Here is a 24,006-nt window from a genome sequence, read left to right on the forward strand (position 1 = left end):
AAAATATAATTTTTGATTTGGCAAAATTAGTTAGATAATCTGTAACGGGTTTGGACATTACATAGGGTGGTGAGGAAAGAATATATACTTTTTTGTCAAATTAAATGGGATCTTAACAGGAGCGACACCGATTTCTGACGAGACTATAGCCTGGTCACCGAATCAGTCACGCTGTCATCAACAGGTTGCTGGTTGTTTCTCGTTTGAATAGATTATCAGGGACCTTTATTGTTTGTTTTTAACCCTGGCGTAGACGTCATAAGGATGCCGCGGTGCCTGGTGACATCATGTAACCCCTTCTCGGACTTTGATAGTCGGACGATCGATTGAAACGACGAGGAGACTTATCGTTCCTGTCATGTATACGCAGCAGTGCGGTTCGGTGTGTCTCGGGATGAAAAACAAGCGTACCCTCAATAGTTTGACCTGCCCAGTGAACGGAAGACGGTCGTGTGGTGAGGGCATCTAAAGCCAGGCTGAGCTAGGAAGTGAAGAGGAGGAGGGTACCCGAATCCACCAAGAAAAACACCGTTTGTCAAATAAAGAAACAGTCCGTTGAAACCACAGGTAAGTTTCGACGAATTCGTTTATATTCGTGCTTTTATTTTGTTGTCTGTGAGCCGCGTGTAAGTGGAAGGATTTGGCTGCAGCAAAGCTTAGGCCTCGGCACGGCCCTCAGTACCGAAGCGGCAGAAGGGAACAGCACCGGGTTAGAAATTTCAGGACAGGCGGACGAGGCAGGGTCACTGGCCGAGACGAGCCTGATGTCCACGCCTCCAGCCCGGCGAAACTCTTCGTCTTTGTCAACGCCACTTTGATAGCCCAAGACCTAACTCGAGTTATGAATAAGCCGGGTAGTGCGCGTGGCTAGCATGTTAGCCTCTACCGCTATCTGAGCTTTAACACTGCGGTCTTTGCGTATGGGCTTTAAAAAGTGTGAAAGTGGGCGTCGAACTATTTGGTCTCTGGTTGAGGTGAGGGCCTTCATGGCTCGTTTGGTCACGGCATACCTGTCAAACGTGCTTGGCAAAAATTAGCTCGCGAGATTGCATCAGTTCGGATCTAAAAACGGCCCTAGTCTGTGGTGGAACAGCTGCGATTCACTTGTCTTATCTCTTAAGGTAAAATCAAAGTCGTGGGTGCAATCCTCGGGTCACAACTTGCCATTTCCTATGGCTGACATGTTGGACGTCATTCTTATAAACACATGAGATGTTGTAAGACAGTTTGTGATAAGAACTAAATCAGGGCCAACCCTGACCAAATGATTAGGGCCCCATGTTAAATTTGATTTGGACTCCCCACCCGGCATGTCCCATCAAAGATGTGTCATAAAACTTTTAGTAACAGTTAACAACTGTAATAAAAAATGTGAATTTTCTTAAAATTAAATAAAGATAACAAAACTGATTTAACTCACGTTTATTAATTTTTATTTAATTGTGTCATGGTTTGTTCAAGGTAGCAAATAATCATTTATCAGATGTTCGCCAACACTTTTATGAAGCTCTTATGTCTGCCTTTTCCCCCATTTTTATGTAGAATGGCGCTGGATATCTACGACTCTCAGTACCTACTCATCCTGGTCCCATTACTGGTTGTTGCCCTCCTCTTCCTCTTCTTCATACTCTTCACAAAGGAAACCTCCTATGATGAGGTGCTGGCCCGGCAGAAACGTGACCTCAAGTTACCACCATCCAAGCCAGATGTCCGCAAGAAGACAGAGAAAAAGAAGAGTAAGAAGAAGGAGAGTGCAACTGCGGCAGGTGGAGGAGGCGGCGGAGGTGAGTCTGAGGAGGACCAGGGGGACTTTGAGGCAGCTGCTGTTGCCCACAGCTACACGCTGGAGTTGGTTGAGGAGCCAGTGCCAGTGGCTAGAGCAGATCCTGCTCCACCACCACCTTCAATGCCAGTTCCAGCTTCAACAGAGGCTTCTGCTGGTTTGAGGGAAAGAAAGAAGAAGGAGAAAAAAGCTGCAAAGGCTGCCGCTGTAGCGACAGCAGCTGCAGCAGCAGCAACAGCAGCCGCAGCAGCTGCAGCAACATCTCCTCCACTCGAGGAGCTAGAAGTGAATAGCTCCAAACTGATGGGGTACAAAGCAGAGCCGCTTCTAGTTTCCAGCAAAAAACCCAGACCACCTTCTCCAAAGCTTGAGGTCCAGGTTCAAGTTACCCAGACATCTGCTGTGGGTCAGACTCCCCCACAGGCATCTAAGAAGAAGGAGAAGAAGAAGCAAAAGATTGAGGCAGGTTGGTGAAAAAAAAAAAATGTAGAAACGGTTCCAAAGCTGTTGAAACGACCTGGATTTCCAATCATGTGCTTTTACTCAAACATTTTACATCTGAATGTCTTCAAGTCCATTCTCTCACTTTTCAGTGAATGACCAACAGCCAGCACCCATTAAAGATGAGCAGGCACCAGTTAAGCAGGAAGCTCCTCTTGTGGCCGAAACCAAAGTTCTCTCTAATGCAGCTCCGAGTGCTCCCAGTGGAAAGAAGGGCGGCAAGAAACAGAAGACTGAGCCGGGTATTGATGATACACCTCTAATGCACACAGTTGTCATGTGGGTAAATTCTAAAATGTATTGTCAATGTCTTTCCCTCAGTCAATCCAGTTGAGGAGTCCCACGTTCTGACTGACTCGGCAGCTTCTGTCAACCACCAGACGGCCCAAAACAATGACGTACCTTCTAAAGGAAAGAAACAGAAGAATGAGACAGACAAAGGTTGGAGCTGACAAAACAAACTTGACAAGCTTGTTTGTACAAATATTTAAATTTGATGGATTTGCAGAGAACAAGGAGGTGAAGCTCAAGGAGCTGCTCTCAGGTCTGTCCTCCATCACCCTGTCTGAAGCTGAGGCTGTCCGATTGATTACTGTCCTCCGGGAGAAGAGCCCAAGCGCTGCCGATGCCTGGCAGAAAGTGAGAGAATAAACAAGTGCTGGTTTTGAAGTATGAAAATGGGAGGGAAATTTTACACTTGGTTCTTTTCATGCCATCTTCCACAACCAGTCTGCTGCTAAATCTGATCCGGCTGCTCAGGAACAAGGGCGGCTCCTAACCACGCTTCAAGAGGAGGCATCCATTGCCAAGGATAAAGTCAAACAACTCAGCCAGGTTCACTTGCTCTGTCTCATTGATGATAGTTGATAGCTGTGCGCAAGACCCGTGATGTACCAATAACAAAGCGAATTTTAGCTGGCAAAAATGAGCTGGTGTACGTAAAAATGGGCAACAAATTTTTCGCTGCCTTGCTTCAGGAGCTCCAAGTTTCGAAGCAGAAGACAGGCCGGGTGGAGGCCATGATGCGAGAGCAATGTTCAGCAATGCAGAAAGAGCTGGGCAACATGCAGGCCAAAGCACAAGGAAGCTACCAGGAGCTCCAGACCATGCAGCTCAAGGTTGGTTGTTATTTAAAAAAAATTCAAACATCTATAAACTGTCTAATTATTGAGTGGTTTTGTGCATTCATTGAGATGATTTTAGAAAATTCATTTAGAGTATCAGACATAGGTTTTAAGACATTTGAACCTACTTGTCTTTTTGTCACTGTGTGCAGTTCCAGCAGGTGAGGGAGCAACTGGAGAGTCAGATCACTCGGCTGCAGCAGGAGAATGGCATCCTGCGAGATGCAGTCAGCACAGCCACCAACCAGATGGAGAGCAAGTGAGTGCTGCAGCAGTCATTCAGCTCTTCATCCATAGCATTGCCACTACAACATCCCTCCATACCACAACTATATTTACTAATTTATTATTTGCTCGACAGGAATACCACCGAGATGAACAAACTGCGTTCTGATTACGCAGCGCTGATGATCGAGTTGGCGGACAAAAACGCCAAGCTGCAGCAGGAGGAACACCAGAGGAAGTCGCTGGAAGTCAACTACAAGCAGAACGTGTCTCAGCTGGAGGTAAGCTGAACCCGTTTTGCGCCTTGTTTATGTATATTTATTTAGGATTTTTTCTCATCCGTCTCACAAAAGCACAAAGCTCCTGAGCATAGCGCCAAGCTTTGTGTGTCTTTTATGGGCGTGGCATGATTGCCAGGGGAATGGGAGGAGGCGGTAGTGGAATTCCAGAGCTGGGGTGTGGGAACCGGAACACATTTAGGGAGAGTCGTGTTGCCTTTGGACGCTGGGATGTAGAAGGCTTTTGTCCATGTAATAACACCAGCATCCTGTTTGACACTTAAATTAGTCTTTCCTGTGCTTTTATTAACGCAATCAAAGATTGTGCTACCTATGTCTCGGCTAAGAAACTTGACGTCATTGTCTGTTTGAACTATGGAGCATTTATGTTTGTTTAATCACCAGGCTCAACTACAAGATGCTAAGCGACGCTGGGAGGAACTGCAAAACTTCCTTCATAGTGTCAATGCTGACCGAGAAAAACTTCAGGCCTCTAAGCAAGGTGATAAGTCATCTTCACGTCCATAATCTGTGCTTCCAAAAAGTTTAGGCACATTGAATAATAACCAATATGGTTTGTGTGTGTGGGCACAGAACTCCACAGTAAGCTGCTGACAGCAGAGAATGAGATGAACAATAAGAATAAAGAGCTTCAGACCCTCCATAGCAGCCTGACTGAAGCCATGGTCTCGAAGGAGAGACTGGAGCAAAGGGTGAGGGAGCTTCTGGAAGTGTCCCAGCACAGTATGCCGGATGACTCCATGCAAGCTCGTGCGCAGGTGAGGCACCCCAAGTCAAGCTATGAAAGAATAAAACCGAGCCCGGTGAAGGCGATTGATTCCCTTTATACTCAAGGTACAGATGAATTCTGCTGTCTTGATGACATGATGTCGTGCACAACCGCTTTTTGCCTTTTCATAGCAGTGTCTTTAACAGGAGCTCATGAATGAAAACAAAGGTCTTCAGGCCCAAAAGGAAACACTGCAAGCACAAAATGAGAACCTGCATGCCCAGATCTCAACACAGGTATTGGTTCTTCTGGTGCTTTACAAACCGGCTCCTGTGGTAGAGAGTGTAATTAGGCTAATAAGATTTTTGTCTTTTCCTTATTTAGGTCAGCCACGTCTCCCACATTGAGGAGCTACAGAAGCTGTGAGACCATTTTGCAGATGTATATTCAGTGCTTCGCCTCAGCGCAGGCTCATATATTCACGGTACTTATCCGTTTGCATCTAGACTGGCTGACAAGGAGTTGCAGCGAAAGAGCCTGGAGGATTCTTTGAATGCCGAACGGAGCAGCGGCGCCAGTCGAGAAACTAACATGCAGGTCATAGCTGCATCCGCAGAAACGTTGCAGTCGTGTTTGTCATCAGTCAACCGATTTTGTACCGTTTCATTGAAATTCCACAGGCCTTGCACAACGACAACATGTCGATGAAGGCAGAGATTCAGAGTCTGCGGGCACAGATTGCTGATCAGGTGCGTACCTAAATTATCTTTGCTGATTGGATGCGTGCCTAAATTATCTTTATGAATGTTCCTGTTTGACACGCCCTATCTTTGTTTTTAACGTTCCACCCCTGCAGACTGCCTCCCTGCTGGCATTCGACCAGATCCAGAGGAGGTGTGTACAAATCAAAACCTGCCCACGGAAAAACAATCTCCTTGTGAAAAGTTAGCCGTGCTTCGTAACCTGATCAGTTCATAGATATCCTTTCAAAACACCTCTCTTCTCTCCTACCAGTGCACAAGAAAAAGAGGAGAACATGAAAACTGTCGAGAGCCTACTGGAGAAGGGCCTAATCGAAGTGGCCAACAAAGAGGAGGAACTAAAGGTGCCATTTTATTCCCCCCCTCACAAAATCACATTCCTCTGACATCAGCATTTTTGGCTCTGTCAATGAGAACTGCTTTTATTTCTTTTTCCTAATTCAGACTGTGAGAAAGGAGAATGAAGCACTAAAGCAAAAGTTGGTGGCCCTTGAAGGAAAAGTGGCTGATCAGGTTAGTCTTAAATCTGTAACTAATTAAGTATCAAAGGGCAAGCAGTAGTCAGGACATATTATATTATAGGGGGTGCATGAAATTAGGAGACAAGGCGGGGGAGTGACATGAACAAGTCCAAATCATTCCAATGATACATTAATTTCTAGTATGTCTGTAAAAAGTACAACACAATAAACATTTTTATTTGCCTTGTTAGTCTCTTCCTTCCACTTTATTCTAATCTTGTAATGTTCATCTCTCTTAATTGCAGGTATCATCAGAGTCGATTGTGCAAGAACTGCATAGCAAGTAAGACTTTTTTTGTTTGTGTTGTACTTTGTAATGTTTTATTTCACATGGCATATTAAATATAGCGATTACATAGAGGGCAAAGGGTGGGTAGAATGTTTTTGATGGTGAAACAGGCAGCGGGTCACAATGACCCATGTTGTACCAAAGGAACAAATGTCAAGTGTGAGGTTAATTATGCTTCATAGGATCCAAGAGAGAGATTTGAAGCTGAAGTCAATGGAGGACAATCTGGAGGCAGCACAAGAAGGCTACTCAGCCAAAGCACAGGCTGCCGAGGTGTGAATTTTTTTGTCTGCTCTAGATGATAAATGCAATAATTGTTTTGGAGACAATCTAGGCCTGGGGAATAAAAATCTGCAAACTCGTCCAAAAAGTTTCAACCTCGAAACTGTAATAATATTTAAACCAAAATTGCAAAGCTGAACGAGAGACGGAAAAATGATCAGAATAATTAATTCTAAAATGGATTGCTAATGAGAGACCTAATATTTTCCCAGGTAGAGCTCTGTTCTGAAGCCATTTTTGTCTCACAGGCTCTGGAGCAGCAGTTTGCTGTCCTGCAGGTAGCAATGGAGCAGCTAAGACAGAAGGAGCCATCAGAAGAGCTCAGCAGATTATATAACCAGCTCCAAGTACTCCAAGCTCAGTAAGCAAACCTTTCCACACACAGTGACCTTCACATTTGTAGAGCCTCCAAACATGGTCAACATCTTGTCCACAGACTCACTATGAAAGACCACGAGATCCAGCACCTACAGACCGAGATGAGAGAGAAGTTAGAGCAGGCACATCAACAGGTGAGTGTGTCAAGTGTTGATTCCCAGAAAACACAAGTTTGGTATTTCAACTCACCTCTTCTTTCAGCGGATGGTTAGTGCAGTACCAAGCCCCGAACTACTAACAGCGTGAGTTAGATTTTGTGCTCAATCACATTTTTTTTTTTAAAGAAAAATTAAGAAATGCAGTTAAATGCTCATCATCCATGGTCGGTTGCTGTCTCACAGGTTGTCCGAGAAAGAGAAGCAAGTTGCACAACTGGAGAGTGAACTGCGTGAGCTGAAGGAAGCTCTGGAGCTTCACAGAAAGAAGAACAATGTAGGTTTCCCTGCTAAGAGAACTACAAACACCTCATCTGAGGCGTCTGTCCACTGTGGCGTTAGGCACTGCATATATCTGTCGCCCCCTGCTGTCCACCGTCCCTTGGCGTCATTTTGCTTGCTTGTTGTTTTTTCCGTCCACCCCTTCCTTAAACTGGCATCCTTTGGTTGTCTTTACTGGTACGATGGCACACATCAGTGAAGATTGCTTAAACTGCAGATTGCATAACATGGCTTCTAGCCTTCTCTTGTTATGCACACCATAGACCAGGACTGTACTCCCGTGAGCTGATTAAGAGATTGAGGAGGGCCCATAGCTGAAATAATTAAATATCAGAAATGCATCCAGTTTGCCCTTGTATCCACGGTTTGTTTAAAGCTCACGTAATGGCTTTTCCCTGAGGCTGAACTGAACGTAGTATCTCTTTGGAACCGACCAAAACAGGAGCTCCGGCAGAAAAACTGGAGCGCAATGGAAGCTCTGTCAGCCACCGAGTCCATGCTTCAAGGAAAACTCAGCAAAGCTGTCAAGGTTCGACATCCGATCTCAGTCGACTTCACTCTGTAGCGCCAATCTGATGCATTCCCCCAAATTGCTTTTTTTTTTTTTCTTGCCATGAATGATCCAGTGAGATGTTTTCCACCAACCATAACAAAGCTGCATACTCATTCAGCTTGCCTTTTTGCTCTCATTTCATGCTTGGCCTCCAGTCTCCAAATCCTGCTTAATTGAGTTAATTGTCAGATTTTGCTTGTGGGTAGCCCTTTTAACCTACAAAAAAAACCTTAAAATCTATCTTGGTGCTTGCTCATGTCTTTGTCTCATTTCTAGCATGTTCTTGTTCCATCTATCCTGTCCGCATATTCATTGTGATTACCATGCAGTTTTTCTCCCATGGTAGGTTTGAGAGTATTCAATGATCCATTTTGGTGCATGGCAGCTGCTCCACACTTTTGCTTGTATGGTGGTGCAAGGGCCGAGAGTAGTGCATGATGCTGGTTTATGGTTGGATTTCTATTTCTAGTTCAAATGTCCATTTAATAAGAGGTTATCAAAGAATGGTCTTAATCTGACAGTGTAGGTGGGATGAAAGCTCGCCTTGGCTCTGACTCATAATTTTGGTTAGTAGATCACAGCTGGAAATTGTGGTGAATGTGACAATCAGGTTATCAGAAGCTTGATTGGACTATTTGAGGAAATAAACCATGGATTGTTTTCTTTTCATGATGTTGCTTTCAGTGAGCCGAAAGTGAAAAATCCCAATACTTATACTAAATATTTCATTTTATCCAATTCCAATGGCGTAAGTACACTGAGTAGATTCATAAACTTTTTGTGAGTCACAAGATAAGCCATGCTCAAAAACGATTCTACTTTTCTGTCCTATAATCATTTTGTAGGACAACCAGGCGACACTGGCACTGTCTGAGGCGGAGTGCCGCAATTATCTGCACCGACTTTTGCCCCACGTGCCTCTGCCCAACGATCAAGTATGGACCTTAAAGACAGCACACATCTATTCTCCTACTTCTTTTGTGACTGACAGTTCTTTCTCGTTCTAGAATCATCAGGAGTGGCTCTGCAGTTTTGCGAATAATCTCATGGAGAGTTCGCCTCCACAATCCACACATGTTTCAGGGTATTCCGAGGTAGAAGTCTAACAGAATGGTTTGGCGTTACAAAAACATGCACCGGTGTAACAATATTATTTTTTTCTTCTGCCAGGAAATGTCTGAGAAGCTGAAAGAAGCCGAGGAAGCCCAAAGGATTCTACAGGTCGACTGTGAGACATACAAGAAAGTTTTGGCAGAAACGGTAAAACCATATTTTCGCGTTTTACTCAAGTCAGTGCTGCAAAGCTCAAGTGTTGTTCCTGCTATGTCCACAGGAGGGCATCCTACAGCGCCTCCAGAGCAGTGTGGAACAGGAAGAGTCCAGATGGAAGGTGAAGGTGGAGCAATCGCAGGTGGAGCTTAGAGAGGTGTGCATTGACTTGATTCGCTGATTTATCCGGTTTATTTTATTGTGAGCTTTTCTTCCATAACACCACCAATTTTGTCAGCATGTTAAAAACGATTTCTTTCGTTTCCCTTTAGATGAGCCAGAAAGTTACAACTCTGGAGCAGGAGATTGAAAGACTAAGTGATGGAGCCGAGTTGGAAAATGTTAGTCTTTTTGAAGCACTATTAAGACTTTATACTTTTGATGACATCCTCTTGTTAAATCGTTTGCTAATTTCTAGTTGAGAAGAGAAAAGCAGCACTTGGAGTCCGAGTTGGAGAGGGCAGAGCGTGAGAGTGCCATATATGTAACAGAGGTCCGAGAGGTAAGTAATAGCGCCGACCCATTTGGTTGCTAGAGGATGAGCGATGTTATTTCATGTTGATGGGGGGGGGGGGGGGTTCATTTTTCCCTGGCTGTTATTTGAAACCTAGTACAAACTCCTCGTGTCTAAGTATTTTTGAACTGCAAGTCCGGCCAGACTAAGTTTAGAGACCCATTTGACAGTTTCACACCGACTGTGATCCAGTGCACCTTAATGAGTTAGAGGTGCCGTTTTAGGCAGACCTCACCACAACAACTGTCTGGACTGTTTTTAGGGACCAGTAAACGCATCCTCTCAAACTTAATTTCAGCTCAAAGATCTGTTGACTGAATTGCAGACCAGACTTGATGGCTCATATACAGAAGCCATCAGGCAGAATGAGGAGCTGAATTTGGTAAGAGTTACTTGACCGTCTAGCTAGAGATCCTTTTTAAACCTTTCCCTCTCGCATTCGGGATGGGTTTTTCCGGTGATCGTCATTCATAACCTCACTATCTTGCGTACTCTCCACGGTGCTGTTCATTGGGTCAGCATACTGGGGTCTGTTGAAAAGACGTGAACGTTGCTACGCTTCAAAAGAGGGGCTATGAATGGTGACCCACCCTAAAAACTAACTCTTCAAAGCAATCAAGGTGTCTCAGCTTCTACTGGTCTGGTGCCTAATGGATTACTCATGCTCCTTTCACAATTCTTGTTAAGTTGCATACTATCATTCCATCCTCATTTCTCTCATTGGCTTCATTCATTCTGGGTTGCTGTGAACAAACCAAGACACCGTTTACAAATAACTAGCACACGAGAACCTCATTTGGTTTCAGTAGTAGTCATAACAATGGCTTGTTGGTGAATACTATAATCATAATGTCACTCTAGTTTTGGAGACTAGTGAGCATTTTAACATGGAATTGAATGTACGATACACATCATTGTCAGTGCATTTAATTAACTACAAACACAGCATGGTAATGATGTTTTCACCAACACAGCCAGTTGGGGGAAAAAATGTGACCTAGATGGACGTGACATTAAAAGTGCTCCTCCTTGTTGTTCAAGGGAACCATTACATTGGTAACGAGATATGTTTTCTTTTTTACCTACAGCTGAAAATGCAGCTCACAGAGACGCTAACCAAACTGGAGGCAGAAGTGAAGGAGCGGCAGCAGGTTGCACGTGATCTCTATAAGGTAGGAATGATACAACTGTCTTGAAATGAACTGTTAGCTTTTTCGTTGACCTTAGGGCCCTTTTGTTTTGTAAAATAGGCCCAGCAGTCTTTGGACCTGATCCAAGGGGAGCTCTCCAAAGTGACAGACAACTCTGAGGGCCTGATAGAGAACAGCAGTTTGTCCTCACAGAGAGTAAGTTGCTGCTTTCTGTGGGCACTCTGAAACGAGTGTTTTTGTATTCATTTTAATTGTCGCTCAGTGCCTCAATTAACTAACTACTAAAAAAAAATGTCATCGTCTCAAAATAAGTTAACCAATGGTAATAAGTATAAAATATGTTTAAGTATAGACAAATCCATCTACATAGATAGAATACTACTATTACTCATCATTTCTTTGGGAATTGCAATTTCGAATCTAAACTAGCAATTTTGTATTCCTCAGGAAGAGCTTGACAAAAATGAAAAGATGACTGCAGGACTTAACCAAACAGTCTTTGAATTGCAGCAGCAGCTACAAAGTATCAGCCGACAACTCACCAAGGATGCGGTAAGACCCGTTTTGCTTGTATGGATTTGTATTTATGTGTTTACACGGCACATATAAACACTTGCAGTATTCTTAGGTTGCCGACTTGTACGTGAAATTTATATTTGGGCTTTTTTCCAGGAGGCTGACAGAGATGTGTTGAAGGTATAGCACGCATAAAAAAAAAAAAGACGGGCATGGAGCCATCCGGACCGCACGACTACTCAGACGTCACATCCGCTGTCAAACAAGGGAACAGGCAGAGGTTTACTGTTGACACCAAACACCACAACTCCACTCCCACCACATTCCTCTACTACAGCAAAATCACAGCTTTATTTCTTCACTTCATCATAATCTTGTTCCATCGCACATTATCCACTCCCATCTGCATTGTTTAAATTCAGTCTTTTTGAAAAACCGCGTTAGCTAGCTACATGTCACACACAGGAAAACAAGGCACTGATAGCAGAAATCCGAAGGCAACTATACAGGTCTTTATACAGTCTTCTTTTTCTTAAATTAAAAAAAAAAACTTATTGTTTTAATGTACTGAGTTTTGTCACGTTGCCCTGTTTTCTTCCCCGCCGGTTGTGTATCATTAGACCCTTGGGAATACATAAATGCACTTCGATGTGAGTCTTTACTCATTTGGAGGGAAATTGTTGAATATATCAGTCGCTGCAGGGGCATTATGAGAGATGGACGGGCTAATGCGTGAAAAGGTCAACGGTGTTTTAATTCTACTGTCAGGACTCGAAAAGAGAGTATCCCATAGCGTTAATCAACACTTGCTATAATTGTTGGCTAAGTTCATTAACATTGAAAAGTTTGTTCTTTTTGTAACAGGTTATGTTAATAAAAGGAATACTTGATAAATATACTTAGTTATGGTGTCTTTTTCTCATTGTACATCATTTTCCCTGCCACAAGAGGTCAGCACAGTTATAAATGCATTTAAGGGTTAGAAAAAAAAAAAGATTTTTGAGGTCCGTGTCATTCTGAGTGTGAGCTCAGATTCAAACATGGGACCTCTTGACCAAGACTTACTAACCAACCATTAATCCACCCACCCAAATATAAGAACAAAGGATGTTTGGGTGTGGAGGGCAGGAATTCTTACTCAGTACAAATGAGTCACAAGTATGTGCAGTAAATTGACAAGTTTTTTTATATAGAGGCCTTAATCACAGAAATGTCTCAACATGTCCACAGTCGACAAATATTCTTGACACCTTTGAGCCAGCGTTATTTGTTTATTCATTTCTCTTCTGCACTTTATCTTTTCTTTTGAAAAAAATCAAGCCCTTTAAAAAATATTGTTCTAACAACAGTACTGTTGTGTTGACTAGCCCGGGTGGGCAGCCAGGGGCACATGCAACATGGGATCAGCACATTCCTTACATTCTCCCACACTGTCATGCTGCAGTCAGCTGATTGCAGATCTGTCTTTTGCTTTTATGGAAACCTCTCGAAGGAACTGGTACCTCTGGATCTTCACGGAGGGCATTTGAACATCCCACATCCTCACCAAATGAGTTGTTTTCATTACATGTAGTCACAAAAGAGCCATTTAGGTGAGATAATTCTAATTCGATCATATTCTCACAGTTGCGCTACTTAACTCACCCCGACTGGGAGGGAATTTTGCCTGAGGTGTCACTTACTGACTCATGACCTTTGAAAAATCTGACAAGTGATGCCTTCTGAACAGCTTGTTATTGTTACCATGTCATCATTGCTCACACTCACTTACGCAATGTAGCTGGTCATGTTGGGCCTATAGCGGCCATGAGTGCCTGGTAACATTTGGCTGCGCCTCCCTCCTCCTGACTGAGCTCGATTTTTGCACAAGCACTACACCAGCGCAAATTCAGCAAAGCGAGTCCCCTCCCTGCATCTGCTCTCCATCAGTGTGGTATGTGCAAGAGCTTTGATCACCACACACACACACAAGCTATGCCTGTGTGTATGTGGGAGGCCAAGTAGGCAGACAGAAAGAGTCTATAGAACGCTCTCTCACAGACAATGCCCGGTGGATGAAAGAAACAAAAGAGCTGTAAATACTCATTGTAGCCACAGCTTTGTGGTCAGCCCTAAGGTCTAAAAAGCACATTCATCCTTGTACAAGGCACAGAAGCCCCCTTCTTGGTACCATCAATAAACAACTGGACCTAATCTGGATACTACAATGTCAAATGGTTACATTTTGAACATAGAAGTGGATTGACACGGGGAACCTGTGAAAGCCCTTCTATATTTGTAACTGAAAACCAGTTCAAAGGAGAGGCAATAATTGGGGGAAGGGGCTTAGGGGGTTTGAAAGAGCAATGGCACCTCCAGCCATGCGGATTCTTGTGAAAACAAGGTGGGCCCCATAAAGTGTAGATGAGATTTCCAGACAAAGACTTAAGTGGGACATTCATCAGACAGGCGTGACAAAACAAGTCATGAGAGATATTAAAGGGGCCAACGGTGGAGGTCACTCAGAGCGTTTTGTGACGTCATTTTGAATTGTTCAATAAATTCTAATGCGTCTCCCTGACGCTAGGAGGCCCTGACACCCCCTTGCAACTATATAATACAATGAAAAAGACTAAAAAACTTAACAGGTTGCTAAATATGGAAGTAATTACCAAAATGTGCATATCAGTGGACTATGCTGGAAAAGGAACACACTTTTAAGATTTTAAAAACCATTCTGAATATTGAAGATATGACGAGGAAAGTGCGCATATATAAATAAAATGTGGATATTAGATCCTTTCAAGAATCCCCAGATTGTACTCTTTGTTTACATAACAAACTGTGATCCACGTATCATGTGAGGGTGTTTGGAATAGCTACGTGCTTAATATATAATGACAAATTCCCTATAAATTGTTTGATTCGTCTTCATTTCTTAATATCACAATTATTTAAAAATATCAAAAGCAATTTGTTACACATTTTAGTCCAAACAACCGATTAGAAAAAGAATCGATAAGATCTCCAACCCCCCGTGCAAAGTGAAGAACAAGCGAATGGTACATTCCGGCCCAGCTCCTAGCTGTTTTTGTATCCGCTTCAGAGCGCGTTCAACAGCCAACTAAGTTACGCTTTGCCATGTCACCAAAAAGAAGTTAGAGGCTTGCGTTCATTTAAAGAAAAGCGGATGTTCGCTGGCATTTAAACACCCACCGTTGGATTTATGATATGATCTAAGTGTGTGTTCGGGCTTTTCGAAGGTAGAGCCTATTTGCGCTGTTGTTTCTTTCGTGTACACAGTGAGTGAACGCCACACAGCGAAGCTACAAGCCTCATGTTTTCGTCCAGCCAAGAGGAGCACTGCGCCCCATCCAAAGACCCAGTTAAATACGGCGAGCTGGTCGTTTTGGGGTAAGTTCTGCTTTAAATCAAATGAAATAAAATACAATTGTTTTATTACTCGATAGACACCGCGACCTCTTTACACAGAGGAAGTTTCACAAGAGTAGTCATGGCGCTGCTAACGAGAGTAGCTCGACGACTTAACTAAAATTCAAATTTTTAGGAAATAAAACACTCCATTTTTATGGCAGTATTGCTTTTGACACTCCAGAGCACCGTAGAGTCACGTTTCTATTCAACGTGACCCGTGTATATTTCAGGTGTGCACGTTTAAGGTTGTCTTCCGAAATGACGTTTCATTATGTTTTGTGGGTTTCTGGTGTTTTGTGATTGAATAACAAACTGACTACATGTGTTCGGGCCGTTAATAGCACGATTTATTCGGCCTGCATAACTTTGGTTACCCCCTGTAGATGGAATGCCACACTTCCCACCTAGAAGTTGGATTCATGGGCTTTCAGGAATTCGGAAGTGGAGATACCTCCCTCCCCCAATCCTCTTACTTCCCCATTTTAACCCACTTCTCTTCAACTTGCTCGGCCTTTCAGTCTTGTGATGTCTCTGTCTGACCACTAGGGGCAGTATTTAAAAGGAGTACGTACATAGATCAGAGATGAAGAAAAATGAGCCATCCAATCTAGCGTCTGGTCTATAAGTAAATATACAAATGCCACACTGTGTGCTAACTCAAAATAAAATGAGTCAAAATAAATGCACTGCTTCTCGGAAGTTAGAAAAGCTGATTGGACAACTGAAGAGAGTTCATAATCCAGTTTGCAGCGCGTGCTTTGCAAGCGGTTTATAAAGTGTTTTCATCCGTGTTTACATTGAATTGAAACTATCACCACACGGTTGACATAGCTCCTTCTCCACAGAAAGGATATGAGGCTGGTAAAGTAGTATCAGTATGTAGTATCGGATTTTCTAAGCGGGTGGTGTCACTTTCACATGACTGATAGATTTTTGAACAACTGAATCAACAGTGTGTTCTATTGTTCTCAGTTAGACGCGATCAAAAGAAAACTTTGCATCATTTAAGAGATTATTGTGCCCTGAATTCGGACATCCACCTCAACATCAAACCCTGGTGGGGTTAATCAATACTATGTCACAAAAAAGTTATATAACTGTCTGTTGGGACCCAAGTGTAACATGAGTACAAACTCCGTCCTTTTATTTATCTGAGAACTTTTTTTACACCTGCCTACCTCTTTTCTGTATTTGTCAAGGGTTACATGAAATAAGCAAGCAAGTTATTTTTGTAAGTTGCCAAGGGCCACGCAGCACAAAAAGAGGTTGCATCATCACAGATTTGTCTGACCACCAACGTGTCATATTCTTTGTGCTTTGGGCTTGTACAACATTTATATTTAAATGGACTGATATGAAGTTGTGACAGGGTGGCTTTGTCCCTCGCCCTTCCTCCTACACAGCCCCGTCAGACTGCTTCTTGTGCGAGACAAAAAGTACTGTCCCTGGAGGAACGTGGCGTGTTTGGAGTCGACACTGTTTCATCTTTACGGAGACACAAAGACACACATTTGAAGGGTGTATAATCACCTCATGTGACACCTCCTTCCGTCTCATTGATAGCAAAACTGGGGGCAGACAAGCGAGCTGACAACTTGGAACAAAGAACAGCGATTCCCGCGGTGGTTTGTCGCCATGAGTGCCATCCGTGACTAGGTTTGCTTGGCCTCGTCACTTGACTGCACGGAGGACTCAACCGGTGCTGGTCGGCGAGGGCGTGCGGCGGGGTGTGGGGGGGTTGCGTGGGCATCCTGGAAATGAAAGGATGGCTTGATCAGGGCTTAGCTTTTGCTTTGACTCAGCTTCCTCTGTCCATTGTGGCATAGAGACTGGGCCCATTGATTGAACTTAGTACGTTTCTCCCATTAAGAGCTACTCAGTCAAGGAAATGTACAAATCAACTTGGGGACATCTCTGGCACGCGCTAACACGTAATTGTTGAGAATGTCAACTACTTTCGGAGAATATTCAGACTCAATGGTGCATCTCTTGTACAAGGTTATACCGTAGCAGTCAAAGCAGTCAAAGGGTTCTTGAGGTCACAGTAGCTTGAGTTAGTTGATTGTTGTTTATTTCACTTATTTTGCCCCGAGGCTGGATGTGGCTCCTATAAAGCAATGTTATGCCAGCCAGGGAATTTATTTATCTACCACACATTTCATTTTAGCCCTTAATGTTATAGCAATACTTTGCAATTAATCCTGAATTGCCATTTCATTAAAATAAATGTCAAGTAAAAAAATATTTGCAATATGTTCTGTAGGCCTTTACTAGCCTAAACACTGTATTCTGATATTACATTATGCAATATGAATTAAGCAGAACAAAAATGTTAATCACATGGGGCTGCCATTTTGCCCTGTGACCAAACACAGAAAACGCGAGCCGTGACGTTTGCAAGCTTAGCCCATGTGACATCAGTTTAATCAGGGAGAATACACATTTGTTCAATGCGTGGCTTCACCATCGCTACAATATTATTGCAAAGAAAATGTTCGACTTGATTTCCGCTATAAGTGATTGAAAACAATTTGTTGTCATGTTAAATGTACCCTTAGGAGTTTCGACTACTTGCCTAGTGCAAGTCTGGATGGGTGATGGGCAACATTGCAATGTCATTTCTAATCCCCACCGCTAAGTATTGGAAGGTAAATCCTTTGTCTGTCTGGCAGAGGTGAAAAAAAGAAAACAATCGGATAAAGTGAGAAAAGATCTTGGTGTCATTGTTGTTCTCAGTTAAAATAATTAACCCTAGCACTTCCTAGTCATGGTCAAAATGCTCTGTTCGATGGAGAAACAAAAATGAAATCTGCAATTCTCTGTTTTGCTATTCATTGTTAATGAGGCATAAAATGAAATTTGAGTCACAAACTGTGACGTGAAACCGCCGTGAGCCTTGCAATGCGTTAAATAATAAATTCTTTGGAGAGTCGTCTATTGTATCATCCAGTGCCACGCGACCTCAGTGGGTGCCTTGTTCAACAGGCCAGCTTTGTGCTCTTGGCTGACTTGGACTTTGTTGCCCAACCTAACCAGCCATTATTAATTCTCATCTAAGTTCATTATCTATTTGAAGTTGTTGAGATGTGTAGCATGTAATGTATTTATATGTATGTCCCGTACCCTGTAGTCAAATATGTATTGTCCCAATCGAAGGAACCAGCTGGTAAATAGTGGATGGGGGTTGGTAGGCACAGGACGGGTACAGACAAGGGCACGGGAATGTCTAGATATCTCACCCAGCAAAGCTGACGTGCATCCCAAAAGCTGCTCCTATGCGGGCGGGACACAGAGCCAAACACAGCTGCACTTTGCACTGTGCACACCGACTCAAATCACAGAGTGCATTATGTAATAAGCGACAGCATCCAAGCTAATGCTCAGTGTGCTAATGGAATGTGCTACATTTCCAAAGCTCCTTCTGAAACACACTTGTTATATGAGAATTATGCAGAAGTATGCAGGTCTTTATTGTTTCAATGTTTGTGTATTTACTGTCCTTCCCTTTACCCCGCCCGCTTTTCTATGACAGGTACAATGGCTCCCTCCCCAATGGCGATCGCGGTAGACGGAAAAGCAGATTTGCGCTATACAAGAGGACCAAAGCCAACGGTGTTCGGCCGAGTGCTGTGCACATCCTCAACACACCCCAAGACAGCAAGGTACGCGTTTGATGAGTAGAAGAGCGCAATAACATTTTTTTTTTTTTTTATTTAGACAAATGTGTCTGCCTGACATTTGGTGAAATTTTCAGTAGAATAACGCTCATTTTGTTAAGACCTCACGTGTGTTGACTTGTCCTTCACCGAAGAGGCTGCCACAAACCGCCTGGTCCAGTAGAACACGTCTTGCATCCCTGTGTTTGGTCTGTGAGCAATACTGATTAAAACGCCAGAGGAGTTGCTTACCTTTGCATCCCCCAAGGGCCAATCCCCTCACAGTTTCGCGTCCTGGCCATAGGCCCATTGGCTCATGTTACTCTCACCGTGTGGAACCCGACTCTTGATGCCTGTCTGTTTTACTGCAGCTCTTGCTCAATGCAAAGAAAAAGTATTTTTGTGGAGTTAATCTTTTTAAACACCCACTGAGATTTGGTGTTACAAGGGTTAATCTTGCACAAACTGCTTTTGCAACAAAAGGAACAATGTCTGTTAGATTCTGTGTCTTTTGCCTCCCTGCCACACATGGCGTTAACCACCAAGACCAGGATCAGGAGGGCAAACAGTGGATGAAGTTGTCACAGTTGACTGACCCTCGACTCCCAGCTGTGGACACATGGGTCAAAAATAGTCTGAAGCAAAAGAGAAGCGTGCTAAACTTAATTTGAGGGGAGCAGAAAAACGGTCAGAGAAGTAGTCTTTCCTTTTTTAACTTTGCCACTGCATCCCCCCTAGTGACAGTCACACTGATACAGTATATAAAGCAACTCTGGTGGTGCCAACCTAGCAACTCTGTCCTGTCCTCACTGTCCCATGACCTCAAGAAAAAATTCACCCCCTTGGCGTGTTTACCCCTGGAACAGCCAGACATTGTTTCCATAGCTTCTTCTTCCACATGAGCAATGTGTGCTGAAAAGTTGTTCAAAATCCCGCCGAACCTCTCTTAAAAAGCTGCACATGCAGTCACGGAAGACAATCAGTAATGGTGGATGGAATTATTTTATTCAAGGTTGACAGTAGTGTTTGAATTGTTGCAGTTGAGCAGGTGGCGCACCATTTGTTTGTGAGGAAAACCCACGTGCGGTGACAGTTGTCCCAAACCCGAACGCGGCGGCGCCGTTGACCCACTTTCTCCCTCCTTTTCTCTCGCACGTGACAAAGGGAGGAGGTGGCGGGGGTGGGTTTGTTTTGGGGGAGCGGAATTTGCAGATTAGAGAGGCATGTGGTAAAGCGTCTGTGGGAGTTGAGCGGCTCTAACTCGCATTGAGCCAGTCCGGTGAGTCGGCGAGTCGGAGCTAACTCAGGACAATTTCTGGTCACTGCCATGGGAGCGTTATCTTGAACTGTATTTCTACCACAGACGTTGAGATTTCATGAACAGACCTAGATGTGAAGACACATTAGTGCTCCTCGTTCCTAAAGTCTGTAATGATACTGCTGAGACAATACAATGGTTGCAAAAAGGCCATTGTTCTTCTTTGCAAAAGGCCATTGTTCTTCTTTGCACACTTCTAGTACAGCATGCATGGTTATTTCCTGACTTTACATTGAACACACCTCCTTGGTTTTAGTATGTCTCTGTGTTAGCATTTAATGCACATACACACTTGCTTTTTTTTTAATTATTACATTAAACAATTGACTTCTATTTTAGGCTGTCAACTCCAAAGGCCAGCACAGCATCTCGTACACGCTGTCCCGCAACCAGACAGTGGTGGTGGAGTATAGCTATGATAAAGACACCGACATGTTTCAGGTAAAATGCTGTTTGTCTGGAACATTTGTATAGTATGAGCCTCTTTTGCTAATCGTGCGTATTCAGTTTATAGTGACCAAATGTTTGAAAACTGTTTTATGTTTTTTACACTCTTCATTCACTCTATTTGTGTTTTGACAAAATATTTCATTTAAAACAATTCTTATCAGCTTCTACCACAAGTGAGTTTAAATGTTTGCACAGTTGCATGGCTTTTTTTGCTCACCACACAGCCGCATTAATGTGTCTTGGGTTGAAAAGTTCAGAGCACTTCTACTTCTGCTAAAAAAAAAAAAAAAAGATATTGCATTAGCTTAGTGATTTGTTCCATGTCTGAACAACATCTCCCCCCCTCGCACCCGCAAATAGATCGGCCGTTCCACTGAGAGTCCCATTGACTTTGTGGTGACAGACACTATAGCAGGGGGCCACGAGGGCGAGGAGACTCCCATCACACAGAGCACCATCTCACGTTTCGCCTGCCGGGTCGTATGTGAGCGCAACCCTCCCTACACCGCTCGTATCTACGCAGCCGGCTTTGACTCGTCCAAGAATATCTTCCTGGGGGTAATTACTACTTACTGCATATCTTTTGAATAGTACTGCATCTGCTCTTATAGTTAATGCTTAGCAGTCGGTGTGTTCTCTTGAGGATTTAGCGGGACATTTGATGAAAAGTCACTTGACAACACTGATTTTATGCCTTGTTAGTACACTATTTTGACATAATGTAAAAATTGTTCTGTTTCTTAAAATTCCTTTAAAAAAAACAAAGCTTTAGTATCACATAAGTATTAAAAGCATTAAATAAAATATAAAGTTTTAATAAAGGCCAATCTGTCAGCAAACATCATCATCCATGCCTCGGTTTGTCCCAGGAAAAAGCTGCAAAGTGGAAGAACCCAGATGGTCACATGGATGGTCTAACAACCAACGGGGTGCTGGTGATGCACCCCAAAGGTGGATTTACGGAGGAATCCAAGCCCGGCGTATGGCGGGAGATTTCTGTGTGCGGGGATGTATACACCCTGAGAGAGACGCGCTCGGCACAAACTCCAGGCAAACTGGTCAGTGCCTGCTAAACACGCATGCAGTCTTGGTGACTGGCATTCAAGCAAAGCTCACCAATATACTGTTTTCCCTGCAATATATGTGCTGTAATACATAAATATGATACCAATAGCTTTTTTCATCTTCAGGTGGAAAGCGAAAGCAACGTACTCCTCGATGGCTCGCTGGTGGACTTGTGCGGCGCGACCTTGCTGTGGCGCACCGCTGAGGGTCTCTTTCACACTCCCACCCAGAAACATCTGGAGGCCCTTCGGCAGGAGATCAACGCGGCCCGGCCCCAGTGCCCCGTGGGCCTGAACACGCTGGCCTTCCCCAGCATGCAACGCAGCCGCGCCCTCTCCTGTCTGGAGGACAAGCAGCCTTGGGTGTACTTGGCGTGCGGCCACGTGCACGGTTACCACAACTGGGGCCATCGCTCGGAGCAGGAGCCCAACACCCAGCGAGAGTGCCCCATGTGCCGGATGGTGGGCCCCTACGTTCCGCTCTGGCTGGGCTGCGAGCCCGCCTTCTACGTGGACACGGGCGCCCCCACTCACGCCTTTGTGCCGTGCGGACACGTGTGCTCGGAGAAATCTGTTAAGTACTGGTCGGAAATCCCCCTGCCCCATGGCACCCATGCCTTCCATGCCGCGTGCCCCTTCTGTGCCACCCAGCTCAACCTCGCTCAGGGCTGCTCCAAGCTCATTTTCCAGGGCCCCGTGGATTGAGCTGAAAGGGTGAAGGAGGGTGGGGGGGGGGGCGTTCTGCTCTTGGACAAGAGTGACAACATGCTGTGAAACTGTTGAGATTATTTTGTTTCCTTTTCCTCACGTTAGACCCTCTGTGGGAAGCTCAGGTGGTGATAGTTTGGATTCTAAAGGTCTCTCTGGATGCTCTGTGAAGGGCAGATGCCCAGCCCGGCCCTTCCCTTCCTTTCCCGAACCAAATACTGTTTCAGCTATCCTGCCAAGCAACTGCTTTAAAGAAGATAGGCTCCAGCACTGGTGGGCTACACATGATTTACAGTAGCTAGTGGGTTTTATGCTTTAGGTAGAAAGAATTTGTTATTTTTACTCTTTGTACACTTGATAACAATGAACATGTGCGGGCAAGCCCGAAGCAGGAAGAGAGAGGTTTCCAAGAGCCAGACAGCTGGACTGTTGGCTTGGAGAACCTGGAGGGGTTTGGCGCACCTCATGTGCTTTTCATTTGGACCTTAACCCCCTTCGCGGCATCTCCTAACCCTGCGGAGGTGGTGGCTTTCAGATGCGTCATATACACAGTCAGAATTCAGTGCCTCTAATCCCACGTAGCCGTGGGAATATATTTCACAGAAGAGAGAAGAATGTTTAGTTGAAGGCAAGCGGGGAGCTGGCTTTGCATACTGGTGTAAGGAAATGACTGCCCACATCGATCCATCGCCGCATTTCTATCCGACAGAAGAACTATTTTACTACACTGAGGCCCTCGCACTGTTTTCTAAAGCAAATGTTAATATATTTTCCTGCATAAATAATCTATGTGAGAATGTTTTGTGTGCGTGCGTGCGTGCGTGCGTGCGTGCTGGACGCCGTGGGTGCTCTTGGGCTTTATTGTACAGGAAGGCCCTGCATCATTTCACCCCAAAATCCCCCCTTCTGATCTTTCCGCCCACCAGCCAAACGCTCTACGAGAACCTTGCAGGACTTGACAATGATTGTACCGGATTACAGCCTCTTGATAGACTATAAAGATAAAGACCTGAGAGACTATAGCGAGCATACGCATCGCTGATAAGCGTTTCTCAGTCCCACACGTGTACTGTACACCGTCTGCACTGTCGTTTGGCTTCGTCCTGCGCTGGCTTCACTCCAGCGACTGGAGCGCCAAGAAACCTGGGCATCGCCTCAGCAGCGTGCAGAGATTATACCAAATATAAGGCGGAGCTATTTTCTCTCCACACGCAAGAAGCAAAAGTGGTTCTGTAAACAATCCCTAAACCCGGACCGCTGCTGCGGCGGCGCAATGTTGACAGCTTTGGATTCCAGTCGCATGCACCGTCTCCATGGGAATAATGATATTATCTCACATGATGCCAAATTTGTTCTTTTGTGTGCGCGGATGACTCAAAAACAAACTAGCGGATGAAGTGAAACTAAAAAATCGGGGACAAATCTGTGTATTCTTTTTGTGATGTTAGCTTAACAGACTGTGTCCATATGTGGAGAATATTGGCAACGGGCGTCGATTCTGCCTCCTTCGCAAACAATAACTGTGACTTGCTTCCAGTAGCTGCATTCAAGTTGTCTTCCAGAACTATGGATGACTGAGGGGCAAAGCCACCTTGAATTCACCCAAAATGTACTCCTCTCCCTACAAAAAACTTTCTTAAAAAGTTGAAGCAGCTGAGTTTCGAGAAGATGCCATGTTGTCACATTTGACATTAAAGGCGTTGCTGGGTCAACAACTACGCCACGTACCACCGGGCAGTAGCATTCCTCAATGCACTTTGCTTGAAGATGAGCGTCTTCTCAAACAGCTGCCTCAAACATTCCTCCTTGGTAAACATGGGTGGGGCCCTCAAGGGCTTGTTCACGATTTGATCTTCTACAGGAAGTGTGTACACAAGCCATAGGACGCACTGATATAGTACTTCTCCCAATGCAAAGAAAAATAAAATCTATTTTAAAAGTAAAATGCTGCAATGTCTTTATTTTCTTTTATTCCTGACAGCTCAAATTTCACACTGGATGGGAATTTTTGTTTAAAGAATTTTAAAAACGGAGTATTTGTGTACCACATGGTTGCGCACACTTGCATACATGTTTCATCATTT

General features: G+C 44.2%; 2 protein-coding genes across 4 annotated transcripts; both read left to right on the forward strand.

The window, feature by feature from the left end:
• The first annotated feature begins 290 nt into the window (after positions 1 to 290).
• ktn1 (kinectin 1) lies at positions 291 to 12,210 on the forward strand. Of its 3 annotated transcripts, XM_037241005.1 has the most exons (36): positions 291 to 567; positions 1,543 to 2,249; positions 2,377 to 2,526; positions 2,606 to 2,725; positions 2,793 to 2,923; positions 3,014 to 3,118; positions 3,262 to 3,402; positions 3,561 to 3,667; positions 3,770 to 3,914; positions 4,317 to 4,413; positions 4,506 to 4,690; positions 4,848 to 4,937; positions 5,026 to 5,063; positions 5,148 to 5,238; positions 5,322 to 5,390; positions 5,498 to 5,535; positions 5,656 to 5,746; positions 5,847 to 5,915; positions 6,169 to 6,206; positions 6,395 to 6,485; positions 6,743 to 6,855; positions 6,931 to 7,006; positions 7,074 to 7,114; positions 7,214 to 7,304; positions 7,752 to 7,838; positions 8,708 to 8,797; positions 8,870 to 8,956; positions 9,033 to 9,122; positions 9,196 to 9,288; positions 9,404 to 9,472; positions 9,550 to 9,633; positions 9,944 to 10,027; positions 10,734 to 10,817; positions 10,896 to 10,991; positions 11,244 to 11,348; positions 11,469 to 12,210. In XM_037241005.1, the coding sequence occupies exons 2-36, from the start codon at positions 1,544 to 1,546 to the stop codon at positions 11,496 to 11,498; spliced, it is 3,822 nt and encodes a 1,273-aa protein (XP_037096900.1). In that variant the 5' UTR covers positions 291 to 567; position 1,543; the 3' UTR covers positions 11,499 to 12,210. The 3 variants fall into 3 exon arrangements, with proteins under 3 accessions (XP_037096900.1, XP_037096901.1, XP_037096902.1); XM_037241006.1 differs by lacking the exon at positions 9,944 to 10,027; XM_037241007.1 differs by lacking the exon at positions 7,752 to 7,838 and having other exon boundaries at positions 292 to 567.
• Positions 12,211 to 14,373: 2,163 nt separating this feature from the next.
• Positions 14,374 to 23,867, forward strand: peli2 (pellino E3 ubiquitin protein ligase family member 2). Its single transcript, XM_037241615.1, has 6 exons — positions 14,374 to 14,705; positions 18,259 to 18,388; positions 20,040 to 20,141; positions 20,511 to 20,708; positions 21,020 to 21,208; positions 21,341 to 23,867. The coding sequence occupies exons 1-6, from the start codon at positions 14,629 to 14,631 to the stop codon at positions 21,917 to 21,919; spliced, it is 1,275 nt and encodes a 424-aa protein (XP_037097510.1). The 5' UTR covers positions 14,374 to 14,628; the 3' UTR covers positions 21,920 to 23,867.
• Positions 23,868 to 24,006: the final 139 nt, after the last annotated feature.

Source organism: Syngnathus acus, chromosome 22 (genome assembly GCF_901709675.1).
Source record: "Syngnathus acus chromosome 22, fSynAcu1.2, whole genome shotgun sequence".
Taxonomy (NCBI): Eukaryota; Metazoa; Chordata; class Actinopteri; order Syngnathiformes; family Syngnathidae; genus Syngnathus; species Syngnathus acus.

Bases quoted from the DNA above. Each gene is read 5' to 3' on its own strand.
- peli2 (XM_037241615.1), top strand. From the start codon at position 14,629: ATGTTTTCGTCCAGCCAAGAGGAGCACTGCGCCCCATCCAAAGACCCA. The intron at 18,389-20,039 runs GTACGCGTTTGA...CTTCTATTTTAG, and splicing joins ACACACCCCAAGACAGCAAG to GCTGTCAACTCCAAAGGCCA. The intron at 20,709-21,019 runs GTAATTACTACT...GGTTTGTCCCAG, and splicing joins CCAAGAATATCTTCCTGGGG to GAAAAAGCTGCAAAGTGGAA.
- ktn1 (XM_037241005.1), top strand. From the start codon at position 1,544: ATGGCGCTGGATATCTACGACTCTCAGTACCTACTCATCCTGGTCCCA. The intron at 4,691-4,847 runs GTGAGGCACCCC...TGTCTTTAACAG, and splicing joins CCATGCAAGCTCGTGCGCAG to GAGCTCATGAATGAAAACAA. The intron at 10,992-11,243 runs GTAAGTTGCTGC...TGTATTCCTCAG, and splicing joins GCAGTTTGTCCTCACAGAGA to GAAGAGCTTGACAAAAATGA.